This window comes from Rattus norvegicus, chromosome 9, assembly GCF_036323735.1.
Source record: "Rattus norvegicus strain BN/NHsdMcwi chromosome 9, GRCr8, whole genome shotgun sequence".
Taxonomy (NCBI): domain Eukaryota; kingdom Metazoa; phylum Chordata; class Mammalia; order Rodentia; family Muridae; genus Rattus; species Rattus norvegicus.
The window spans coordinates 64,176,202-64,200,926 of record NC_086027.1 but is presented as its reverse complement, the minus strand read 5'-3'; the positions used below and the strand labels follow the sequence as shown (position 1 = coordinate 64,200,926).

The window sequence follows — 24,725 nt, the reverse complement described above, 5'->3', positions numbered from 1 at the left end:
CTCTTGTTCCAAAAAGTTGGAAACACAAACAAACAAGCCCAGATGGCAGCTCCGGCAGGGCTGAGGTGCCTCCTCTTGACCCAAGCCTTTGCCTCTGTCCTCTCATGGAAACTCTGAATACTGACTGCTTCAGAGTCCCTGAGACACAGGACAGCAGTGTTTAAAACAACGGCATCTTTAATTACGATGTGCCTGAGAGAGAGAGAGAGAGAGAGAGAGAGAGAGAGAGAGAGAGAGAGAGGGAAAGAAGTGAAATTTAGAGAAATATGCTTGCTGAGTTTAGTTCTTTGATTATGCATTCCATTAGTTGATAGAAAACTGAACTATTTATCCGACTAGATATTGCCTCTGCCTCTCCACCACCACTGCCGCCCTTTCCCTTCTGGAAACAGTGTGTCTTTGTGCGGGAAGCAAGAGCAGCCCGTTTTCCTTTGTTAAAAATTGAACTGGCCAGCAAGCCAAATTGGGAAGCCCAGAAGATCTGTACCTGTGCTTCAGACATATTCATCAACTATTTTGATCAAAGAAGCCAAGTAAGGATGAGGCTGCCAACAGGAGAAAAGTTCATATTCTCAGTGGTTTTTGTTGTATGAACATACACTGCACTGAGTTAGTGCTGATGGAAAAGTAGCCAGATAGTCATGAGTTTTTATATGCCGAGAAAAACCCTTGTGACAGGGTGCTTCTAGAGTGGGGTTCTCACCCTTACCTTACAGACGCATAGGATGTAAAATCATCCCTTTCCTATGTATTCCTGAAGCTTTAGGCCAGAACCCTGGACTTCAGAATTCACCTTAGGATTCTGACGCACAGCTCACCTTAGGACTATAGAACTTTAAGGAGTTAACATTTTTCTGATGCATGCCATTCCAAAATGTTAGTGCCTCCAATAAGTTTGTATTCATGCGATTGTCTTTGAATCAAGAAGATACACAGCTTTTATTCAACGGTCCATTTTGGTTTTATCAGAAGCCCTTTCCTCCGTGAAAGGAGCATAATTTCCACCTTCCACTCTAAATGTTGCTGTGAAAGGGTGATTTCACTGTAAAGCCCAGGCATGGGTTTGATGTGCGCATGCGCACACTGAAGCCGGCGCATGTCTATAGGTAGCATCTGCTTCCTATTTGGTACAGGCGCCTGGTCTCTGGGGCCCATTTCTTCCCAGTTCTCCCACACGTTCTTCCTTGGGGTTTTTGTTCAACCATTTGTTTTGGTCTTGCCTTTGCCTTTGCTTCAGAAGGCAGGACTCTGTGTACCAGGCCAGCTCTGCCCCCTCTTCCAGGCGTAGTTAGCCTGCCTCTCTCCTCCAGCCTTTGACAGCCACCTGCCTGCCACTCCAGTGTCTATGATAGTGAGTCTGGGTGGGCTAACACATGCCAGCCCTCTGCTTGGCACTGGCCATCCCTTCCTGGGATTGCTGGGAAGAGAACTGAATAGCGGCTGCTCCTAGCTGCCAGGCTATGCACAGTGAGAAACCTTGGCAGAAACAAAATGGCCTGTAACAGCTGTGTGCATTCACAATGAACCTATCTCTTACTTTCCTCAGTTTGGCGGACTTTTTGGTTTTTGTTTTGTTTTGTTTTGTTTGTTTGTTTGTTAGTTTGTTTGTTTGTTTTTTCCTAAACAGAAGTCATGGAACAGAGAATAAAGTTTAAGGAAGGAGCCTTCCAAGTCCCTATGTTATGTTACAGTTTATCTTGAACAAGTTGTTTCCCACTCAATTCTACCTTTCTCCCCTTCCCCAATCATTGCATTCCCCAAACAAATTCTGTTGTGCCAACTTTCCATGGTAGTGTATGTGTCTTAGAATTTTACTGCTGTGAACAGATACTATGACCAGTGCAAGTCTTACAAAGAACAACATTTAATTGGGACTGACTTACAGGTTCAGAGGTTCAGTCCACTATCATCAAGGCGGGAACATGGCAGCATCCAGGCAGGCCTGGTGCAAGGGGAGCTAGGAGTTCTACATCTTCATCTGAAGGCAGCTAGCAAAATACTGGCTTCCAGGCAGCTAGGGTGAGGGTCTTAAAGCCCCACCCCCACAGTGACACACCTACTCCAACAGGACCACTCCTTCTATTAGTGCTACTCCCTGAGCCAACCATATGCAAACCATCACAGCATATATTGTAGCAGAATGAAATGTAGCTTTTATTCACTGCTCAATGGTTCAGAGCAGCCCCTCTATTGTGGGTACACACTCTTGTCACTACCCTCTTCCCACCCTCTCACCAAACATCCAGCCTGGTGCAGGCCAGTCAGCAAAATGCTTGCTGTCCAAGCATAGGGACAGAGCCCCACATAAAACCCAAGTGTGTCAAGTGACCCCAGCCCCAGGGAGACAGGCAGGAAATGTCTGGAGAGCACTGTCCCCCCAGCCTCGCCAGTCTATGAGTGCCAGATACAATGAGAAACCTGCCTGTCTCAAAAATTAAGGTACAACGTGATTGTAGACAGTGACCAGCTGTCAGCCTCCACATGATGTACACACACAAACACACACACACACACACACACACACACACACGTGCACACACACATGCATACACACACCAGATTCAACCAGAAAACAACTTAAAGTCCCCGTCTTCTCCATCTCCCATGTTCTCTTTACTGCTCTCCATAGCCATTCACTTCCTCTCTCTGCTTTCCCTGCCCTCCACCTGCAGTGGCTTCTTTGTTGTTTGTGTTTAGTTTTGCTTTTTTTTTGTTGTTGTTTTATTAGTTTTAGGGAGCAAGGGGGTTTCCAGTCATTCCTTACATCTCAACAAGGAAAATAATAGCATAAAGATTAGGCACACAAAACTCTAGTCCAGTGCCTCTCAACCTTCCTAATGCTGGGACCCTTTAATATGCTTCCTATTCTGCAATGACCCCAACCATAAAATCGTTTTCATTTCTACTTCATAACTATAATTCGGCTACTGTTATGAATTATAATGTAAATATCTGATATGCAGGATATCTGATATGCAACCCCCTCAAAGGGTTTGCAACCCATAGTTTGAGAACCAGTGCTCTAATCATGGGTCATGAGTTCCTGGGTCATGAGCCCTTTTCAGCTGCCGTCCAGATCCCTTAACTATGAACAAGGATTCTAATGATACTTACATCAGAAAGCTGCTTTAGATATTAAAGGAAATGACAGATGATGACCCACAAGGGAGGTACTCACTAAAGCTAGCTGCTCCTGTCCCTCCTGTGAGAACACCTCTATCTCCAAGACTGGCATCGACCTCGCCCCTTTCCTTATTTAAAGACAGTTCTTACTCCTCTTTGTATTCCTAGCTAGTATTGAGGGGCACGTGAAATAAAGTCTTCAAAAGAGGGAGTCTGGGCCCAAAGTGTGTTAGCCTGGTCTGGGGCACAGCTGTAAAGAGAATAACTCAAATAACACCATCAAGGCAAGAGCACAGGTTTAATACAGAAGGAGTCAGTTATGTGGAGTGTTAGAGAACACTCGAGAAGAATAGAAATGTCACTATACAGAGAATGCACTGAAAGTCAAGAAGAGTTAATACATGGTCAGAAATAGAGGTTTAAAATAAAAACCTTGGCATGTTGGTGTTTGCCTATAATCCCAGGCGTAGAAGACAAGACAGGAAGACTGCATGTCTGAAGCCAGCCTGAGATACACAGCAAGACTGGTCAGAAATAAAGAAGAGGGGTGAGGAGACAGAGATGGAGGGAAATTTTGCAAGTCAAGTTGCATTTTGCATAACTGTATCAATCTAATAAACTCCAGGACACATTCCCCTGGCAGTCAAAGGATTTGTAAATGTTAAAGCGCTCCTGGGGGGTTGTGGGGAGCAGTAACTAGTGGTAACGAGATCGACTGAATCCTCTCAAGCATGGATGTAATATCTATTCTTTCTTTTACTAAGCTATATAAGGTGTCCCGTTACGTTTGAAATGGTCACACAGCCCACCCGAGAAAAGATAACAAATCTCACAAACACAGACTATTGTGGAAAAGAATCCCATCCTGAGTCTGTAGAGGAGGGGATCTCTAATAATAGCACTCAGCTGACCCACGCATAAAACTGTCAAGAGCTGGGAATGAAGCTTAGTTGAGAGTATGTGCCTAGCATGCATGAAGCTTTGGGTTCAGTTCTCTGCACTGCATAAAACAAAGTGTGAAGACATAGGCCTGTAATCCCAGCACTGTGCAAGTGGAGGCAGAAGAATCAGAGGTTCAAAACTATTCTTGTCTACACAGCAAGTGAGGTCCTGACTCAGAAACAAAACAAGAAAACAGACAATGAGTAGACATTCCTGTTTTCTTCATCATCTCTGCAACCTCTTTTCCTGCCTGTGCTGCTTGTATCAGGGGAAAAGTACACTCTTAGTACCTCTTGTGTACACTCTAAAATTGCCTGGTTCTGTGCATATGAGCAGACTACCTCTGCAAGAGCTCCTGTGGCAGGAACTGGGAAGGAAGCATGCAGTCACAGCGTTCTTTCACACTATGTGCTGTGATGCAGCCTGGGACTGCAGAGGCCAGGAACCTGAGTGGGCAGGTCCAGAAAGACTCTGGAGAAATGCCACCTCATCCAAGATGTAAAGAATGAGTGAGACTCTGTCCTGAGTATTTAAACCAGCACTACAAGACAATAAGGAAAAGACAGCTCAATAAAAGAATAGACAAGAGGGGGCTGGAGAGATGGCTCAGTGGTTAAGAGCACTGACTGCTCTTCCAGAGGTCCTGAGTTCAATTCCCAGCACCAACATGGTGGCTCACAACCATCTGTAATGGGATTCAATGCCCTCTTCTGGTGTGTCTGAGGACAGTATACTCACATACATAAAATAATAAATAAATAAATCTTCTCACATACATAAAATAATAAATAAATAAATCTTTAAAAAAAAGAATAGACAAGAATCTGGACAGACAAATCAGAAATCCAAGTGGGCAAAAGACATATATTCCAGTCACATGCATATTAAAAACCACTACTACAAAACACCCAGAATTGCTAAAATTTTGAAAGAATGCCAATATCAGGTGTAGCATAGTGTTATAATCATTTGAAAAACAATTGACATCTTCTACTTAACTGAAGACGTGCCCAGGGCCCACGTACACCGTGCAGTGCACGAGGATGTCCATGTCAAGCAATGGGAATTCCCAAACCATGGGCATGAGTGACCACTGGACTGCAGACTCCCACTAACGGTTTCTTTAAAGGACCAAACTATAAGCATGGTAGGCTTTCTGCACCGTATGGCCTCATTCACACTATGGTAGAGCAGCCAAAAGGGATACACAGCTAAACTCCGTGGCATCCTGTGCTCCCACCCTTAGAGTGCAATGAAAGCACAGCTCTAACTGCTCACGGGCAAGCCCAGCACTGCGTGGTATAGCATGAGTCACTGAGTAGCCACTGTATGATCCTGTTTCACAAAGCTCCAGACATCTGCCAGTTGCCTGGCAGTATAGCCCAGAGACAGGCTGCACATGGTCTCTGCTTGACACTAAATTGTAGAGATTAGGGATGTCCTCCTAGTCTCCCACACTAAGGGAAGAGCAAGGAGTGATAGTGGACAGTCAGGCTCAGTTCAGTGGAGAGAGAGAACCAGGATTGGAAAGGGTAGAGTGGGAGGCCTCGGGAGAGCAGACCACTTCTTTTAAGTATGTTCAGTGCTTGCTGTGTGTGTTGTACCCACCCTCTGGAGAACAGTTGATAGAGTGGATGGGGTATGGATGGAGACAAAGCAAACAAGGCAGAAAGTCAGGGTGACTGAAGGCCAGAAGCAAGAGGAATTCTGTGGCCTGAGGGGAGCTTCCGTACATGGAGGAGAAAGCAGACAAAGGCAAGTCACAAGATTCCCAAAGTGCCATGGAGTCTACTGTCATGTGTCCAGTGCCAAGCAAGTTAGCACACAGCTCTAATTCCAGCACTCGGAAGCCTGGTGCAAGGTAATTATACCCATGTTCAAGACTAGCCTGGACTCCTAAGACCCTGTCTCAAACTACAAGAAGACAGAAAAGAAAAAGAAAGGCTGCCTTTATGTTACTTCATTTAATAACACTGAGTGACTTCAGTGGTGGCCAGTTTCATTGATAAACAAAGGTTGAGGTGTTATTTACATGGTAGCCTGTTTCTTGATTTCTTTTTTTTAATTTATTCATTTATAATATATAAGTACCCTATAGCTGTCTTCAGATACACCAGAAGAGGGCATCGGATCTCTTTACAGGTGGTTGAGAGCCACCAAGTGGTTGCTGGGAATTGAATTCAGGACCTCTGGAAGAGTAGTTGGGTGCTCTTAACCACTGAGCCATCTCTCCAGCCCATGTTTCTTGATTTCTTAAATCACATAATCCTCTTAACAGCCACACGTTAAGATACTTAACAGTCTGTCATAGTGTAAATGAGTGGTTCTCAGTCTGCGGGTCTCCACCACATAGCAGATATCCTGGATACCGGCTGTTTGCTTTACCACTCACAACAGTAGCAAAGTTATAAGTGTGATCAAACAATGAAAATGAATGTGTGGTTGGGGGCTCCCCACAACCCGAGGGACTGAATTAAAGGACAGAAGCATCAGGAAGGTTGAGAACCATGGTTTGACTGATCTCATGTCTGAGTTCACAAATCTTCAACAACTCAGGTTCAAACCAATGACGTTTTCCTTCCTGTGGGCATTTGAGTGCCCCGGTCTCCCCATCTTCCTGCCTGGGTTCCAGGTCAGCCTCAGAAATTGCTAACAATAGATCTCTCTCCTTGAGTTGCCCTATCAGGCAATAACAAACACCGTACAGGGTTTGCTGGGATCAAGAACCGGACATGACCTGTTCACCTAGGACTTGGCACTTATAGAAATTAACTCTGTTCTACAGTTGCTGGGGAGAAGGCGCGGGTTGCCCTTTAAAACTGTGGCAAAGTTGCTTGCTGGAGTTTGCACATTTTGTCTTCACTTAAGAAAACAATTTTAGATACATTTTATAAGTACAAGCAAGTCCTCACAGGTAGGTCGGCAGGAATGAACATATGTAGCTCGCATAGCATTACATCACCAGGGCCAAAGTTTCAGTGTTGAACAATGGCTCAGCCTTATGGAGTACGGCTTTGCATCCGTTTTAGTAATTTGGGTTGGGTTTTTTTTTTTTAAGGCCTCATGCCCAGCCTATCTTGAAACTCATTTATGTAACACAGTTAGTTTCAGAACTTGTGGTGATCCTTCTGTGGCAGCCTCCCAAATGGAGGGATGACAAGCATGAGGCACCATGTCCACTGCCTGGCATTTAAAGGTTCATTCTTTGAAACTTTTTAGGGAAGGAGTATGAAAAGAATCAACAGATACTCCATTTTAGAAGCTTCGAGAAGAGACAATATTGTTCAACCCTCAACATGTTTTAGTAGCAGTAAACGTTCCCTTAGCTTTGTGTAAGTTTTAGAGCAGTTACAGACTGCTTCCTCACAACAGCCCTGTAAGGTATAGCAAGGCTTTTACAGATCATGTAGCATTCATTTACTAGTAACCAGCCACACCCACAAGGCCATAAGCACCATTTGTTCCTTCTTCCAAAGCACTTGTACAGCACTCGGGCAAGCAAGAGAGCTTGCAGCTGCTGCTCACTGCCTGTGCTGGAACCTACCAGAAACAACGGCTGCCTCGCCTTAATCTCCTGTGTTTAAAGGGTAATAGAGCTCTCATATCACTGCCCTACACGAGGACATCCAATCAAAGGCTTGTCCTCACAGCTGGGCCTGTCGTAGAGGGCGTAATTACACCACGTACTCCACTCTGAGGGCAGCTGAAAAGTCCTTGCTCTGCCATCCTCACAGGGAGAACAACTCGGTTTAGAATACCTCGCAGTTGTCAGCGCCAACATGGCTGAAAACATTCAGACAGAGGGACGACATGAAAAGAGGTTCTCCACAAAACTTTTGAATTTGAGATGGAGATTGACAATAAGACCACTGTGTACACAGACACACGCGCGAACACACACACACACACACACACACACACACACACACACATGTATATATATACCTACATGCACATATGCATATACAAACATATACACAGACACACACACACACACACACACACACACACGCATGTACATACACACCTAATTGACTCCTACCAAGCCAGCCAGAGAAGCAAAACCAGCTCTGTAAAGCCTTTGGATAAAAGTCACAGAGTTTCTCTTCACCAAGTCCTGTCCTAGTTTGTCGTTCTGTCGCTATGGTAAGCACCATGACTAAGGACAACCTGGGAAGAAATGAGTTTATTGCGTCTTGCACTTGCAGTCATGACCCATCAGTGAGAGAAGTCACGACAGGCACTCCAGGCAGAAACCATGGAGGAAGATGCTAACTGGCTTGCTGTGTCTCACACGCTCTGCTAGTCTTCTCATACAGCCCAGGGGGACCTGACGAGGGATGGACTAATGAACCAGGCAAAGATATGGAATTTGGAGTTATTGATCTCTCTTCTTGGAATCCCTCAATTTCTCTCAAAAATATGCCCCCCCCACACACACACACACTTATATATGGCAAAGTGAGAATGCTAATGGAGTCTTTTTTCTGAGACAGGGTCTCAAACACAGCACAGTGTACACAGCAGAGGCAGGAATCTTGGGGTCGGGGACAGAGAAGGGGACGAAGGCTTATTGTGGTAAGACAGAGCAACAGGGGCAGAACTCCAGCTGTCCCATGTCAAAGTGAAGTGCACAAAGGGAGGCTGACAGGAGGACTGGAGATTTTTCGTGTCATGCTAACTTCTCCACTTCCTGCCCCATTGCCATGTGAGCCAGTAAATGGCTGTAATTTTCTTTAAAATCATGTACAATTGGCACCTAGTCCTAAAGATAACTTTATATTTTATTCTCTGGTCCTAAGAATTTGTTCCACATTATTGTATAGTTCCCCAGCTGCTTTCTTTGTAAAAGTCAGGGTTTGTAGACCAAATGTTTTAAAAACGAGTAAGGAAGCTTGCTACACAGACAGTCAGGGCCGGATGTTTGCACGGAGACCAGATGCTTCTTCAAAGTTCAGGACTGTCCTCTGTGTTCATGTCTATGCATTGTGATGAAGAAAATATTTTAGATGTAGGATATTAGTTGAAATGAAAAGGGAATAAAATGGAAGGGAATTATCTGTGAGGCCGGCGTAAGTCTCTGTAGAGCGCCTCATTTTCATTTGAGAAGTTGGGGTGACTGCTCACTGCTGTGGGGTTGTTCCATCATGGGAGACAGCGTGAGGTCTCGGGGCTTCTCTGACCCTTCTTCCTCATCTGCCCCTTAACCTGTGCTCAGGCAACCAGCAACAATTCCGCACTGGACTCCATCAGCCCATGCAGAGCCAGTGCAGCCCTTACCTGGAATGATTTCATGTTTTCTCAGGAGCCAACTCCAGGTCTCCCTCTGGGTAGTAATCCTTAATTGTCCTTCATAAAGTGAGAAGAATCCCAGAAAACGGAGCTATTTCAGTGAGAACTTGTAGAGTGTGAAGACATGTTCTCCCACTGCCTACCAGTTCCCTTTTCTCGTCTCGCCACACAAGTACGTTCTTACAGAGTTCCAGAGATGTGGGGGTTGAGGGTCACTTCAATTACATGGCAGTTGCTTTTAAATTTCATCTACAGGGGTTGGGGATTTAGCTCAGTGGTAGAGCGCTTGCCTAGCAAGCTCAAGGCCCTGAGTTCGGTCCCCAGCTCAAAAAAAAAAAAAAATTTTTTTTCATCTACATCTAGTTCTGTTCTCAATGATTTCTGTCCAGGAAATACAATGTCTCCCCTTTTTAGTTCTTAAACTTATAGAGACTGTATCTTTAAGAAACCATGCATCTCTTCCAGCACAGTGGTGCACTCCTTTAATCCCAGAACTAGGGAGACAGATCTCTGTCAGTCGGATCTCTGACAGTTAAAGGCCAACCTGGTTTACAGAGCATTCCAGGACAGCCAAGGCTACAAAAAGAAACACTGTCTCAGAAAACAAGAGAATACTAATGCTACTGAAGTAGTAAAAAGAACTCAGGCGTCTCACCCTAGCCGTAAAAACTATTGCTCTTTAAATTATTATTTTGACGTATGTCACTGATATCTTTTAAAGACGATACAGTCACTTAGATAAAACTCTACGTAGTAATGCTTTTGGTTGAAAAGGGAACATGTAAAGTATCCTGGCCCTGGAATGTTGGCAACATTGTGTACCTATCAGCTGGGTCAATCACCTTTGCTGTTGTCTAAAATGGGTTCAGTCTACAGTCATACTACCCTGGACACGTTTGATCTCACTTGAAATGGGAAATTTATAACACGCGTTGGTGTGTCTTACTCGAAATTAAGCCATGTGGTTGTCTCTCTTACTCACTAACATCATCACATAGATAGAAATAAGATAGAATGCAATATTCCCAGTGTAAAGTTTTCTTTTCACTCTTGGTATCCCAGCTTCCACAAATCCAGAAGTCATCAAGATAAATTCAGTCCTGGATATAGTTGCCAAAGTGGAAGACTATTATCTTAAGGGCTATGTTGTTGGGGCCATTCACCCTGTTATACAGCCTGTGGGGCAGCGGAAGCACCTCCCAGCAAGTCATCTGTACAGGGCGGTGCTATCCCGAGTGAAGCTAAGGTAAGCACAGCGCTGGAGAAAAGTCATCGGGGCAGTTGAGACTGATGGCTTTCTTCAACCTTTTTTTTTTTTATTGTTGTTCTTGTTGTTGTTGTTGTTGTTTTAGAGACAGCGTTTCTCTGTGTAGCCCTAGCTATCCTGGAACTTACTCTGTAGATCAGGCTGGCCTCAAACCCAGAGATCCAGCTGCCTCTACCTCCCAAGTGCTGGGATTAAAGGTGTGTGGTTCCACTAGCCGGCAGGCTGGCTGGCTGGCTGGCTGGCTGGCTTTCTTTCTCTCTCTCTCTCTTTCTTTCTTTCTTTCTTTCTTAAGTCTAAAAGAAAAGAAAATCTGAAAGAGTGATGGAGGATGATAGAGACTGATTCAAGGTACATTTTGTGGGGGTCGATGTATGGAACCCCAGCACTCAGGAGGGTGGGTGAGGCACTGCTGTGGGCTGTATGGGAAGATCCTAGCTCCAAAGAAGAGAACCAGAACAACCCCAACCCCCATCCCCCCAACCCCCCATCCCCACCCACCACCCACCACCCACCCCCCACCCCCCACCACCCACCACCCACCACCCACCACCCACCACCCACCACCCACCACCCTATCCTCCCACCCCCATCATTGTCTTTACTCTTTGGAGGCAAATAAATACCAAGGGAGGGTGTGAGCAGCAAGGGGAAGGGGAGATAGATCCAAGAAATGCCCGGTAAAGCTGTATGTGTAGTAACTCCTATAGAAACCCCCAGAAGATAAGGGTCAGCAATTAGCCGAAGCAAACTGGCCAGCCTAGGCAGCCTCTCTCAGAGTTCTTCCACCTACCTGTGTTCTCCTTAAGAATGGCAGCTGGGGGGGCTGGGGATTTAGCTCGGTGGTAGAGCACTTGCCTAGCAAGCGCAAGGCCCTGGGTTCGGTCCCCAGCTCCAAAAAAAAAAAAAAAAAAAAAAAGAAAAAAGAAAAAAAAAAAAAAAAAAAAAAAAAAAAAAAAAAGAATGGCAGCTGGGGGGGCTGGGGATTTAGCTCAGTGGTAGAGCGCTTACCTAGGAAGCGCAAGGCCCTGGGTTCGGTCCCCAGCTCCGGAAAAAAAGAACCAAAAAAAAAAAAGAATGGCAGCTGGGGTTGGAGAGATGGCTCAGCGGTTAGCAGCACTGACTGCTCTTCCAGAGGTCCTGAGTTCAGTTCCCAGCAACTACATGGTGGCTCGCAGCTGTCTGTAATGGGATCCGATGCCCTCTTCTGGTGTGTATGAGTACAGTGTAATAAATAAATAAATAAATAAATAAATAAATAAATAAATAAATAAATAAATAAAACGGCAGCTGAAGCTAGCTTCCTAAACCCTTCATAGCAGAAAGAACTACCACACCAAGTTCTTATAAATTAAACAGACATATTGGCAACGTTTTCCCTAAATCAAATGGAAGTTCTTGGGGTTCTTGGGACTGAAGTTCTTGGGGTTCTTGGGACTGAAGCTGGGTTTTCACAAGCAAAATGGGGTCTCAAGGTCCTCCCTTTCAGGATGAGTACATAGCTCAGTGGTGCGACACTTGTGCAAGGCCCTGGGTTGGAGTCATAGCTCCACAAGAAAGCAGCTGTCTTAGTTACAGTTCTGTTGCTGTGAAGAGACATCATGACCAAAGCAGCTCTTTGAAAAAGAAACTATTTAACTAGGGGTTGCTTGCAGTTATGGCGGGGCTGGAGCAGTAGCTGCAGGCAGAAGGCAGAAAAACAAACACTGCCCAGCTTTTGAAACTTTAAAGCCCTCTGGCAGTGACGCACCTACTCCAGCAAAGCCACACCTCCTAGTCCTTCCTAGTTGATTGACAACGACTAAGTACCAAGCAGTTGTTTGAGGGCTTGCCTGGAGGCTCTGGGCTCATTTTCTGGTACCACAGAAACCAGAAATAGGCTCACACACCTGTCATCCCAGCATTCAGGAGGGTCGAAAGATAAAGTCATTTTCTGCTACATATTAAGTTTGAGGCTGGCCTGAGACACATATGAAGTTACCTTTAAAAAAAAAAAAGCTGGGTGGTGGTGGTGTACACCTTTAGTCCCAGCACTCAGGAGGCAAAGGTGATCTTTGAGTTCAAGTTCAAGACCACCCTGGTCTACAGACCACAACAGTCAGGGCTACACAGAAAAAGCCTATCCTTGGGGGAGGTTTTGTTGTTCACTGCTAAAGATCAAATCCAAGATCTTGCACATTCTAGGCAGGTACTCTACCACTGAGCCACGTCCCCAGCCCCTTTAGTCTTGTTTATAAGAGGCAGTGACTATTTGCTGCTATTCAGTAATTACCTGTGTGCGTGTGTGTGCCTTCACAAGCACAATTCACACACATTCACACACACACACGTATACACACACAACCCATGCACATACAGGCACACACGGGTGTGCATAGACTTCAGCCTTTACTACAGTACCAGTGTTTCCATTCCAAGCACTTCTAAGCACGAATTTTTACATTTTGACATTTTTACACTGTAGTAATGCTTTTCTGTCCTGATTACAGATCCATCAACTGTGTATAAACCACCTTTCCTGCTTTTAGCATTACATAGGCTTATAATGACTACAACTTGGCTAAAGTTAGTTCAGTAAGGAGAAGGGAAGAAAGCCAGATGTGTTAATCTGCATTTAAATAGGATTGTCCTGCTTCCATGTGTACTTGTGCTTCTGTCCAACAACAGGCTCTTTAAATTAGGGATTTAAATCGCTGGGAGGTTAAATTACAGAAATGTAAGGTAACAGAAATCACTGAGTGTCTGTGCACTTTTGTTGAGATAAACATCGGAATGAAATAACGAAGTGATAGCCTTGACCTTACTTTCGAGTTGCTCCCGGCTTTCCGCTGGACCAAGCTGGAAATTGGTAGCTTGCCTCTGACTGCACGCGTCTTCTTGCAGCTCCAAGCATTCAGCCGCAGGCGGACAAAGGCGCGCCAGGCTTGTGATAGAGGAGTGCCCGCTAACGTGTGAGACGCAAGGGAACGACTCTGCAAAGGAACTCATAGACAAGGTACTTCGTGAAAAGGAACCGAGAGTGCCTTCCTCCGGGCAGCTAAGAAACACTTTCCTTTCTTACCTGAAAACCATGGGGAACCCAGGCATGGTAACACAGGCCTGTAATCCTGGCGCTGTGCAAGGGGACGGACCTTGAGTGCAAGGTCATCCTCAGCTACCCATGAGTTCAAAGCCAGCCTGGGCTACAGAGGAGAACCCAAAAGATTAAGAAACCAATGATGATGTATTCCACAGAATTCAAAATGGAGAGCATGTGAGTCAAACTATAGAGCCTAAACTGCCTTAGCCAGGATCCTATGGAAGAAGAGCTGTAGAACGAGAGTTTTGAAGGGGCTGTCAGGCTGGTTTATGTAGCACGGTCTAAGCAGGAGAGCAAAGGCTCCATTCATACTGGGGCCGCTTCATACCCAGTAGCAGATGCCGCACCAGTCCCAGTTGGATGCCGAAGGCCTGGAAAGCCGCTAGTCTTCAGTTCCTTTTTGAAGGCTGAAGAAGCTGGGTTTTAATGTCAGCCAAAACCAGCAGCAGGGATTTGCTGCCAGCGTAAATGGACTTTGCATCACATGAGGGCAAAAGGCAACTGCTAGGAAGCTCTGCAGCTCCATTTCCTCTTATCTGAGCCGGCGCCTAGGGTGGTCTCCTCACTTCCGTTAAACTGAGCAAGAAAAGTCCTCTCAGGTGTGCCCATCAACCTGACTGTTAACTGACTCCAGACCCTGGCAAATTGACCACCAAGAGTAGCCATCACAGACTCGTACATAAGAGCCCGTAGAACAGACTAGCGGTAGCAGAAGGAAGTCCCGCTGCGTAAGGGAAGCTTAATGACAAATGTAGCAGCAGGAAACAGTAGGAATACCTCTATTTCAGTCAATACTTAGGGAAGCAGGGAATTGTTCTGCGGAAAGTAGATTCCAAAAGTTTCAGATGAGATAAAAAGATTTTCTTTTTTTTTTATATGAAAAATATATGGAAAAAAAAACAAAAAGTAGACACATTCAACTGTTAGCAAAAAAAAGCAAATCATGTTTATTTTTTAAGAAAAATTAACTTGAAAAGAAATTGAGGGAAAATTACAATAATGTATACTTTGGAAGTTGCATAAATAAAAAATTGAACACTAAATGTAGATTGACGAAACCAAAAAAAGCCCTATATACCATAAATATTCTAAATTGATGGGATTTTTTGTTGAAAGTTGTTTTTAGTCACATTGGCATTCTTATAAGTTCTTAGCTTTTATTTGTTTGTTGTTGTTGTTGTTGTCTTTGGTTGCCGTGGGTTTTCGTTGGTTTTGTTTTTAACAGTTTACTATGTGCCGTTAGCTGCCCCAGGAACTCTCCCGGAGACCAGCGGTTCTCAGCCTTCCTAATGCTGTAGTTCTTTAATACAGCCCTCATGTCATGATATCCCCAGCCTGAAATTTATTCTCATTGCTATTTCAAAACTGTAATTTTGCTACTGCTATGAATAATATTATAAATATTTTTAGAGCTAGAGGTTTGCCAAAGGAGACCCACAGGTTGATTTTTAGACCAAACTGGCCTTGAACTCACAGAAGTCAGCCTAGCTGTGCCTCTGTGTGCTGGAATTAAATCAGACAGCCCCACACCCAGCTCGCCTTTATTTAATTTAAATATATAGCGTCTACCCAAGGCACTTCCTTTCAGGTAAAAATTGTGAGACTGGAGTGAGGTGTGCAGACTCTCATCTACAGGCCCGTGAGCAGGTAAGGGGCTGAGGCAGGGAGGCCCTGGGTTCCAGACCACCCTGGGTTACAAAGAGAAAAAGAAACAGTGAAGTTTGTTTCTGTGCTGACTTGTGGAGGTCACCTGTGGTTTGTGCCCGGCCACCAACAGCTGCTAACCATTGCCCATTTAGGTACAGGGTTGCCACTCAGCTGTGCTGGTAGGAAAATTCCACCATTTACAGGGTACATGAGTTGTTTACTGCTACTATTCTGGTTTTGTTTTGTTTTTCCATTCTGGGAATATATCCACTCCAGACATTGTCGTTTGAAACAAAAATGAAGCTACTAATTGAGCCTTGATAGGCAACGGTCAGGGCACTTGTTTTGAGTCTAACTTCCTGGAAACAGTTAAAGACCTGCTTAAACAGGAAGGCGCTGTTGTCTCAGCAATTAGAGTAATGGATTCTCCTCGAGGTGAAAAGCTTCAGGAAGTATACACGTGAAATAGCCAAACATTGCCCTGGGCATGCACAAGAGCAACTGGTGAATGCCAAATATTGTTTTGAACAGCCACGTTGTGTGAGGACTTGATTGTTGAACAGCTAATGTTCAAGTCAAACTTTAACAATATATTAATGTCTCCTGTTTTTACTCTGTTTCCTTGTTTGTGGTTCTGAGGCTTGAACTTGCATGCCCCGTGCATGCTGGCATTCTACTCTACGCTTGATCCCACCCCTGACCGTTCTATTTTTAATATTCAGTTTGCATTTTTTTTCCTCGGGATTTTAAAGCACCACATTTAAAAATATCAGTCGTCCAAGACAGGCAAGACAGAGCAAGAGATAAGGCGTGGCTCCCAAAGCTGATGACCAGGGTTCAATCTCTGGAACTCACGTGATAGAAGAAGAGAAATAACTCCTGCCAGTTGTCCCTTGAGCAATACATGTGCATCACACCGAGGCACACGCATGTGCATATGGACACACGCAACACACACAAATAGATAGGTAGGTAGATAGATGATAGATAGGTAGATAGATAGATAGATGATAGTTGATAGATAAATATAATTAAAATTATTCATCCTCCAAGTTAAAATGGAAAAGACATCAATACATTTGTTCACAGACTTTTCCAGGAAAAAAGAAGTATGTGTTACCATAAGAAAGAAAGGTTTACCTGAATGTCTCCACTGAAACCTATACCTAGAGAACACTGACAAGAAATTTACCCTTCCAACTTCCAGAACACCAAGCCCTCCCATGTACACCTGGAAGAGGGAACTTCGTGGTCTAAGTAAGCACAGTATTACCTGTCAGAGTGGACTCCGAGGGAGGAAGGCAGGCCGGCACAGTCCAGGGTTCTGACTCCTGCCATTGCCATCATCCCAGCTGGCTCCCAGAAGCTCCTTTGATTGATTGCTCTGCTTTTTCTTCAGTTCTCCCTGAAAAAAAAACATTTCATTCTGTCAGGGTTTCCATGTAACTTCAGGATAACACTTAAAACTTTTAGTTTAGATGTTTAAATCAGTGACCATGAAAAAACCAACAGTGCTGAGCCAGGCATGGTGACACAGGCCTTTGATCCCATGCTCAGGAGGCAGAGGCAAGCTGATTGAGCTCTGAGTTCAATGCCAGCCTGGTCTACAGAGTGAGTTCTTGGACAGCCAGGGCTACACAGAGAAACCCTGTCTTGAAAAACCAAACAAAAACCAAAATGAAAAAATCTTCATTTTTGCTTATTTAATGAGTACTTACAAAGGCAGTGAAGAGGACACAGCCTCTGCCCTGGGTGGGTTACTGCCAACTGAACACAGGAAAGAACACTGCCACCCATAGGTCTCGGGCAGTGTATGCTTCGAAGAATTAAGATGATTGTGTCACAGGCATGAGAATGGAAATCACTATTACTAAGACCCCACATTATTTCACAGATTTCAAGCCACCTGCTTCAGAGACTGCTTCTTGACTGACAGGATAAATCTAATTCTGTGTATTTGGCCCAGGCTAATGACAGACATCAGGCAGAGGCAGACTGGAAAGCTTCATTACAGGGGCTGTGAGTTGGACTCAGGCTTTAATTGTACACATTTATAAGAACTGATCTTCTAACATCTTTCTGAATCAACATCAAATAGTGCTGTGTGCCTTCTGCTTTTCAATTAATGTCTTCTTTAATAGCGAGGGTGTATTTGTTTCAGTTATTTTGGGAGTGTTCTGGAATAGTCTTTAATTTCGCTCCAACTGGAAAGATCACTGTTAATAGCCTCCAAAAACCATGCTATAAAATTACTAGTTCTTGCCAAATATGGCAGAATTTCGGAGGAAAATACGGTCCTGTTTTTATCATTTCTAAGCCAGATCACTTCTGTTTGACAAGTCCTGGTGAGCCTGAACTCAGTCTTGGAGGCAGTGTACTTCAGGGGTTCTCAGCTGGCTTCTAGGTGTGCCTTGGTTACTAGTCAGTTTACTGTCCTCTAATGGCCTCCTCGGAGACTGGAAGCTAGTCGGCTGGGTCATACATGGGCTTTATCTTGGTCCTGCCGTCTCTTTAAACCTCAGGTTAATGCTGCTGCTAAGAGAGGGATGAGATTTGTCGGATTTGTACCGCAGCACTGCTCGCCATCTAAGCACTGCAATGGTGCCAGCCAGGATGGAGTTGCCGAGTCGGAGCTGCACAAGAGACAGGGTTCACAAGACAACTGCAAAAGCTTGAACGACGGCACCTTGTGGGAGAGTGGAGTGGAGGAGGAACCTCAGCCTGAAAGTGGACAGCATCAGACTGAGGGAAACAGCAGCCTCAGCTACTCTAACCCAAAGCGGGGAGAAGGTAACTGCATACTGTGTGTGAGAAGAGAATGTATTCTTAGGTTCCCCAACCCCAGAATTATTTTAAAGAACTAAAAGACGAAGTTAATGTCAGAGGATCACAGGGATAACAAACTAATCTAAACTTGTGGGTTGTTTTTAAGTCATTAGAGTGTGGCAGGACAATGTTTCAGACACTGGTTCTCCCGGTGGTCCAGCGAGTCAGTCGCTCTCGCTCGCTGACCAAGGAAGCAGCTTGGTAAACAGCGCGTGAGAATTTCAGGGCAGGCCTTTCCTGTTTCATGCGAGCTTTTCCCCCTTGGAATCCAAGAGACTTGCTTTGATCATCGCTAGAATCTATGACAATGGGACATGACAATGAGCCAGTTAGTGTAACAATAGTGCCCACAGCCAGAAATAACCACAGACTATAGTTTTGTTCTTCTCAGCCAAGTCTCAAGTTTTCCCAAGAAATTGAGAGTATTTAGCTCTTTTATTTTTGACTGTGTAAAGTTCCCTGACATCTTTGCTGGAATGCTCTTATTTTTAAGGCAACAACATCAAAGAAAACTAAAGACTGTGTAAACTGTGAGTTACATGGGCTCTGGAGACGCTTTCTAAAAAGGGGATGGTTACAGGGCCTCTCTCACGGGTTATAAAAAAGGGGAACAGCCCAATGCATGGCACAAACGAAACTCTAGCAAGTTGACAGATGCTCCTGACCTTTGACCTGCACTGGCCCAGGGTGCAGTGGAGTCTGGGCTTTTCGGTTCTGGGACATGTTCAGTGTCCTAGGCATCCATCTGAGCACTGTCTTCTAGAGAGAGAACAGAAGATGAATTGAAACAGTACATTGTTAAAGTTGGGTTGGGTTGGCTCCTATTTGTTTTTTGATTGTTTTAGGTTTTTTGTGGTTGTTTTTGAGCTGAGGACCAAACCCATGGCGTGTGCTTAATAGGCAAGCCTCTACCACTGAGCTAAATCCTCAGTCCCAGTTAAAGCACTTTTTAAATGATAAAGTATTTATATGGTAAATAACTGTACATCTAAAAACTAAAAGCTTTCTTGAGAACAATAAACATCAAGTTCAACCTAGCAGGTACTTTTAGAGGTTGGAATTGGAGACTGTGTCCTGTGAGATACACACTACATTGTGGCCATTGTCTTATTTCTGTGAAGAAATAGTTCAAGGCCAGTGTGTTGTAATGTAAACATTTGATTAAACTGAGTTGGGGTGGGGAGGGCATAGAGATGGCTTAGTCAGTGAAGCACTTGCCCCATAAACACCAAGTCTTGAAGTTGATGCCCACTTACTCCATAAAAGTCAGATGAGAAGTGCATGCTTGTAGCCTCAGTGCTGGACAGGTAGACAAGATGGCCGGATCATAAGCTCTGGGTCACTTAGAGACTTACAGAAGAACTGAGACAGGTACGTCAACCTCTGGCACCCAGACTCAGGAACACACACAAACATGCACACAGATATACACACATGTTTTTTTAATCGAGCGGTGGCTACTTTTATTACTTTCTATATTTATTTATTTGTTTTAATGCCTCATGAAGAACACATTGTTTAAGAATTTTGAATAGTAAGATCATGCTCTTCCCTTTTCCCTGAATGCCTAGCCCCAGATAATAAGGTGTATATGGTCTTCAATGCTTTTGAAGAGGACTCGGCCTGCTGGACCTATCAGGAGGGCATCCTGTCCATGAAAGTGACAAGGAAGGGAGCTGTCATCAGCACGCTGGACGCCAACTGGCTAGAACTAACCACATTTTATTACAAGCAAGGCTTGTCTTTAGTTGACTCTTTTGTGTGCTGGGAGACACCTAAAGGTGAGTTTTACATTAGTGATATATTTATATGTAAATAATCTGGATTTGGAACAAACTACTGAAAACAGTTTTGCCTTTCAAGTTCTATCACTATAAGGATGGGTATAATTCTTTAAAAAAAACTCTTCTAGTCACTGCACAACTTTAATTTAAAAGCTTTGTCTAGTGAGATGGCTTAGCAGGTAAAGGAGATTACAGCCTGGCCTAAAGCCCCAGGGCCCATGATAGATGGAAAAAGGCCAATTCCCCAAGCAGAGTTCTGACCTCCACATGGATGAAAAGGCATGCACTTGACACACCTGTCCCCCCCCCCCCCGTATGTGAACAGCAAACATGCAGAGAGATAAAGTGCTTTTTCATTGTTTGGTTGGTTTGGTTTGGTTTGGTTGGTTTGGTTTGGTTTGGTTTGGTTTCTGAGACGGGGTTTCTCTGTGTCGCCCTGGTTCCCCTTGGAACTCACTCTGTAGACTAGATTGGCTTCAGACTCACAAAGATCCTCCTGTTCCTGTCTCCCACTGTCTGGCTAACTTTTTAAAACTTTTTTTTTCTCTTTTCTTTTTTTCGGAGCTGGGGACCGAACCCAGGGCCTTGCGCTTGCTAGGCAAGCACTCTACCACTGAGCTAAATCCCCAACCCCTTTTTAAAACTTTTAAGAAGAGCTTTCCTAATGCTGGGCGGTAGTGGCTAGCCAGGGATAATAGTGAGATCCTGTCTTTAAAAACATTAGTAAAACACACTTTTAATCCCAGCACTCCATAGGCAAAGACAGGAGGATCTCCAAGTTCCAGGCTAGTCTGATCTATAGAGCTAGTTCCAGGACAGCCAGGTTTACACAGAGGAACATTGTCTCAGAAAGAGAAAGAAAGAAAGAAAGAAAGAAAGAAAGAAAGAAAGAAAGAAAGAAAGAAAGAAAGAAAGAAAGAAAGGAAGGAAGAAAGGAAGGAAGGAAGAAAGGAAGAAGGAGAGAAAGGACTGACAGACAGGCAGACAGACAGACAAAGAAGAAAGTTTTACTATCCTTAAGACCAAATGGAAACCCCACGTGGGTGTAGAATTTTTAATATAATGTTTGCTATTGCATAGGAACCATTAGGAATACACACACCGTGGAGGGATTGGCCAGTAGAAATTTCCAGTCCAGTGTACTACAGCATCCCATCAGGAAGCTCAGGGAAACATCTGTAGTTAAAATCCACATTTGATGTAGCAGTAGGCGCAACATATATAGTTAGTGAATTTCTGGCTCTCTGTAATTTGTGCAGAGAATAATTCAGAGATATAGACCCATTCTTTTGTTTGTCTTTCTCTGTAGTTAGAATGTGGTACAAAACCAGTCCTATCTATCACTGAAACAAAGAGTTCCCCCAAAATGACTTTAACAGAGATTAGTGTTCAAAGAAATGAAAAGCAAACCGTGGACAGCCTGGGAGAATGCACCACAAGGTGGGAGCTCGCTATGACCTTGAGCTCAGCGAGCTCAGAGCAAAGGGTGAAGAAGAAACCAGGCCCAATGTAGTGAGAACAATCTATTCTTAAACCAGCCTTCTGATGCCTTCCCTGGTGGCAACAGATGACAGGATGGAACTTAGTGTGTCTGGGAGTCATGTTCTAGAAGATTCTTTTAACCAAAGTCAATGCTAAAAGCCACGCCCACGGAGTGCCACAGCACAGTGCCCTGTAGAAATGCCTGGCACACAGCAGGCGTTCAATAAATATTTCTCCATGTTTTCTGGTAACTGGAAATGTGAGTTGGGCTGACAGAGTGGGCATATGAAACTCACTACATTCGTGTAGCACCGTGGCTATAGGGGGCTCATTTTCTGGTGACTCGTCCTTCCTGGCATGGGTTATGTGTCTTACTTTCAGAACGGATCATCTCTTTGGAGACTGGTTTTTATCCCTCACTCTGTTTCTTTCCCTCTCTTCTTCTCCATCTTCTCCTTGCCGTGTCTAAGTTGGAGACATTCCAACTTTCATTTGGTGACAAACTGCCTAAGGAAAAGCACAAGTATTCTTGTCAGTCTCTCTCCGGCATTCCTGCCTTGGGTCTGGCCTGATAAAAATAAAATCAGCTACCGCAGTTGCTTTGCCAGAAACGTCTGGGGCTTCAGTTTTTAGAGCCCCAGGGAGGCTCTCCCACTCTCTGCAGCTCCGGAATATCCTTTCAGACATTCTTCCATGCAATCTTTGCCAAGTCTCTACTCACCCACCTCAGTCTGTGGAGTCAGGACACTGGTGTGTCTCTAGGGCTTTCTGAGGAGTGCCCAGGGACACACAGAAGGGAGAGTGACCAGTGTCTATGTTGCTGTGAGAAGCCGGTGTGAAGAAGCAGAGTGGAATTGGACTCTTTGTTTTGAATGTTTGATGCCTGCCGTCCCACGCTCACAGGAACAATGCATATTTACTACATCTTGCTTCTGCCTTCTTCCCAGATGTTGTCAGAAATCAGTTCTCTGTGGAGAGGTGGAAGTACAAAGCTCAACAGAGCCAGAACTTAAATACGCTGGCTCACAAATCACACAGGAGAAAATGCTTCACAAACAGTGGTGGAGGGAAAGGGATATACTGAAAAGTTACCTACCTCACTGAGCGTGTCAGAGCACGACACTACCATTGTAAGATCCTGCCCTGCAGTGGCCTTCCACACATTCTCAGCCTTTTCTGTTTTGAGTACTCCCATGGACACACTTGAGGAGAGTCATCCTCAGATATGTCTCCCTCTCCACTTTATATGTCGCTTCTTAGGGCTCTGCTTTGATTGTTTGTGGGTTCTCTTCCTTTCAAGATACTTAAAGAAGTACGGAGGGGTGATAAAGTCATGGTACACACACACACACACACACACACACACACACACACACACACACGAATTCAAAAGTAAGAGTATACCCAACAAAATACTGTGAGAAGAGAACCAGGAAAGAATCTACAGGAATGAACGACTGGAGACTGTCGCGATAGCTCAAAGTCAAGGTGTCAAGGTGCTTGCTTCCAAGCCTGACCACCTGAGTTCAGTTATCCAGGGCTCCCAAGACAGGAGAGAACTGATGCCTACAAATTACCCCCTGATCTCCACACATGTGTCATAGCAGACACACACACATACACACACACACACAGAGTCAAACATACATACAAGAAGTGCAACTAGGAGGCTATAGGGACCTATAGGCGGCTCTAGGGGCAGGCACGCATGAGCCAGGGTAGACTGTTCAAGGCACAGAGCGCAGAGCTCGTGAGAAGAACCTAGAAGGCCTGTGTGGCTGGAGCAGGGTATTTAAGGAAAGATGGCTCTAGACAAGATGAGAGGTGGGCAAGGTCCTGTTCGTCAGGAAAGCTATGGCTAGAGTCATCCGGCATGTGTGTTTTACTGGCCCTCTGCTGGGATTACTCTACATCTTGCATGGAATAGCTCATTATGACCTACACAAGCAATCCTGTGGGAGAATGATGCATACAGCCACTAAATAAGGTGCCCACATTTGCGCAACTAGGAAGCAGCATGGCCAGCAAGGTGGTGTTAAAAATAATAATAAACCATTTCTCTTTTCCAGTCCTGCTCCCAGAATGACTACTCTGAGACTAAATATTTACTAATAAATGCCTAGGCCCTAAGCTTTGGCTCGTTCCCTGACTAGCTGGTAACTTATTTAACCCATTAAAACTATTTTATGTCTGTCACGTGGTTAACTACCTTTCCTTCAGTCTGGTCCTCTCATCTTCTCCCTCAGCATCTCTACCTGCTCATCTACCTGCTGGCTTAGGAGAGCCTCCTTAGCCGGCTCCCCTCTTGTCTCCCTCAGCTCTCCCAAGTCTCTCTTTTATGTCTCACTATTTCCCAGAATCCTCTCTTCCTGCTAGTGTCCCACCTCCTATTTCCTGCCTCAGCTCATTGGCCAACAGCTTTTTTATTGATAGGTGATGTTTATAAGAGATTCTCTCGGGGTTGGGGATTTAGCTCAGTGGTAGAGCGCTTGCCTAGCAAGCACAAGGCCCTGGGTTCAGTCCCCAGCTCCGAAAAAAAAAAAAAGAGATTCTCTCTACAAGGTGGAATGTATGCTTGTTTTTAATTAATTAGCTAATTAATTCACTAATTCTGTGGCTTGTGTGGTGTGTGCTTCCCACTGTACACATGTGGAGGTCAAAGGACAACTCACACGGATCAGTTCTCTCCTTCCACAATATGAATTTAGGGATTAAAATCAGGTCCCCAGGCTTGTCTGCAAGTACTTTTATCTACTTTGCCATCTCCCAAACCAAAGTGTGTGATCTTAACCATCACACAGAATATTTATTTCAATTCATTGGTTGAAGATTTTAAAAAGGAGTCATTGTTCTGATTTGCATTTTTAAAGGACTTCTCTGGCCCCATTTTTGGACATGGACCATAAATGGCGAGAGTAGAGAGGCTGATATTTACTTTTCTGTTGCCATGACAAAACACCATGATCAAGGCAACTCAAAAAAAAATTTTTGCCATGTGGTAGTGGCAGTAGCAGCACACCCCTATAATCTCAGCTCTCAGAAGGCAGGGACAAGTAGATCTCTGTAAGTTTGAGACCAACCTGGTCTACAAAACTAATTCTAGGACAGCCACAAAGAAATCCTGTATGGGAAAACAAAACAAACAAACAAACAAAAAACATTGACATTAAAGAAACCTATACTCGCTAAGACTTCCCTACACAGAAGTAGGGAATAAATGCATTTGGCTAGTGTTGGTATCCAGGAATGGGGGATGGAAGGGTGAAGAGAGGGAAAGGGGAGAGGG

General features: G+C 44.5%; 1 protein-coding gene across 1 annotated transcript in view; it reads left to right on the top strand.

Annotated features, from left to right (window-relative positions):
• The window catches only part of Rftn2 (raftlin family member 2), a 56,281-nt gene that overhangs the window by 1,416 nt on the left and 30,140 nt on the right, over window positions 1-24,725 (top strand). Inside the window, exons 2-5 of the mRNA XM_343571.10 lie at window positions 10,420-10,603; window positions 13,505-13,616; window positions 17,870-18,137; window positions 19,745-19,954. Coding sequence (XP_343572.4) covers window positions 10,420-10,603; window positions 13,505-13,616; window positions 17,870-18,137; window positions 19,745-19,954 — 774 coding nt within the window. The remainder of the gene's footprint in view (window positions 1-10,419; window positions 10,604-13,504; window positions 13,617-17,869; window positions 18,138-19,744; window positions 19,955-24,725) is intronic.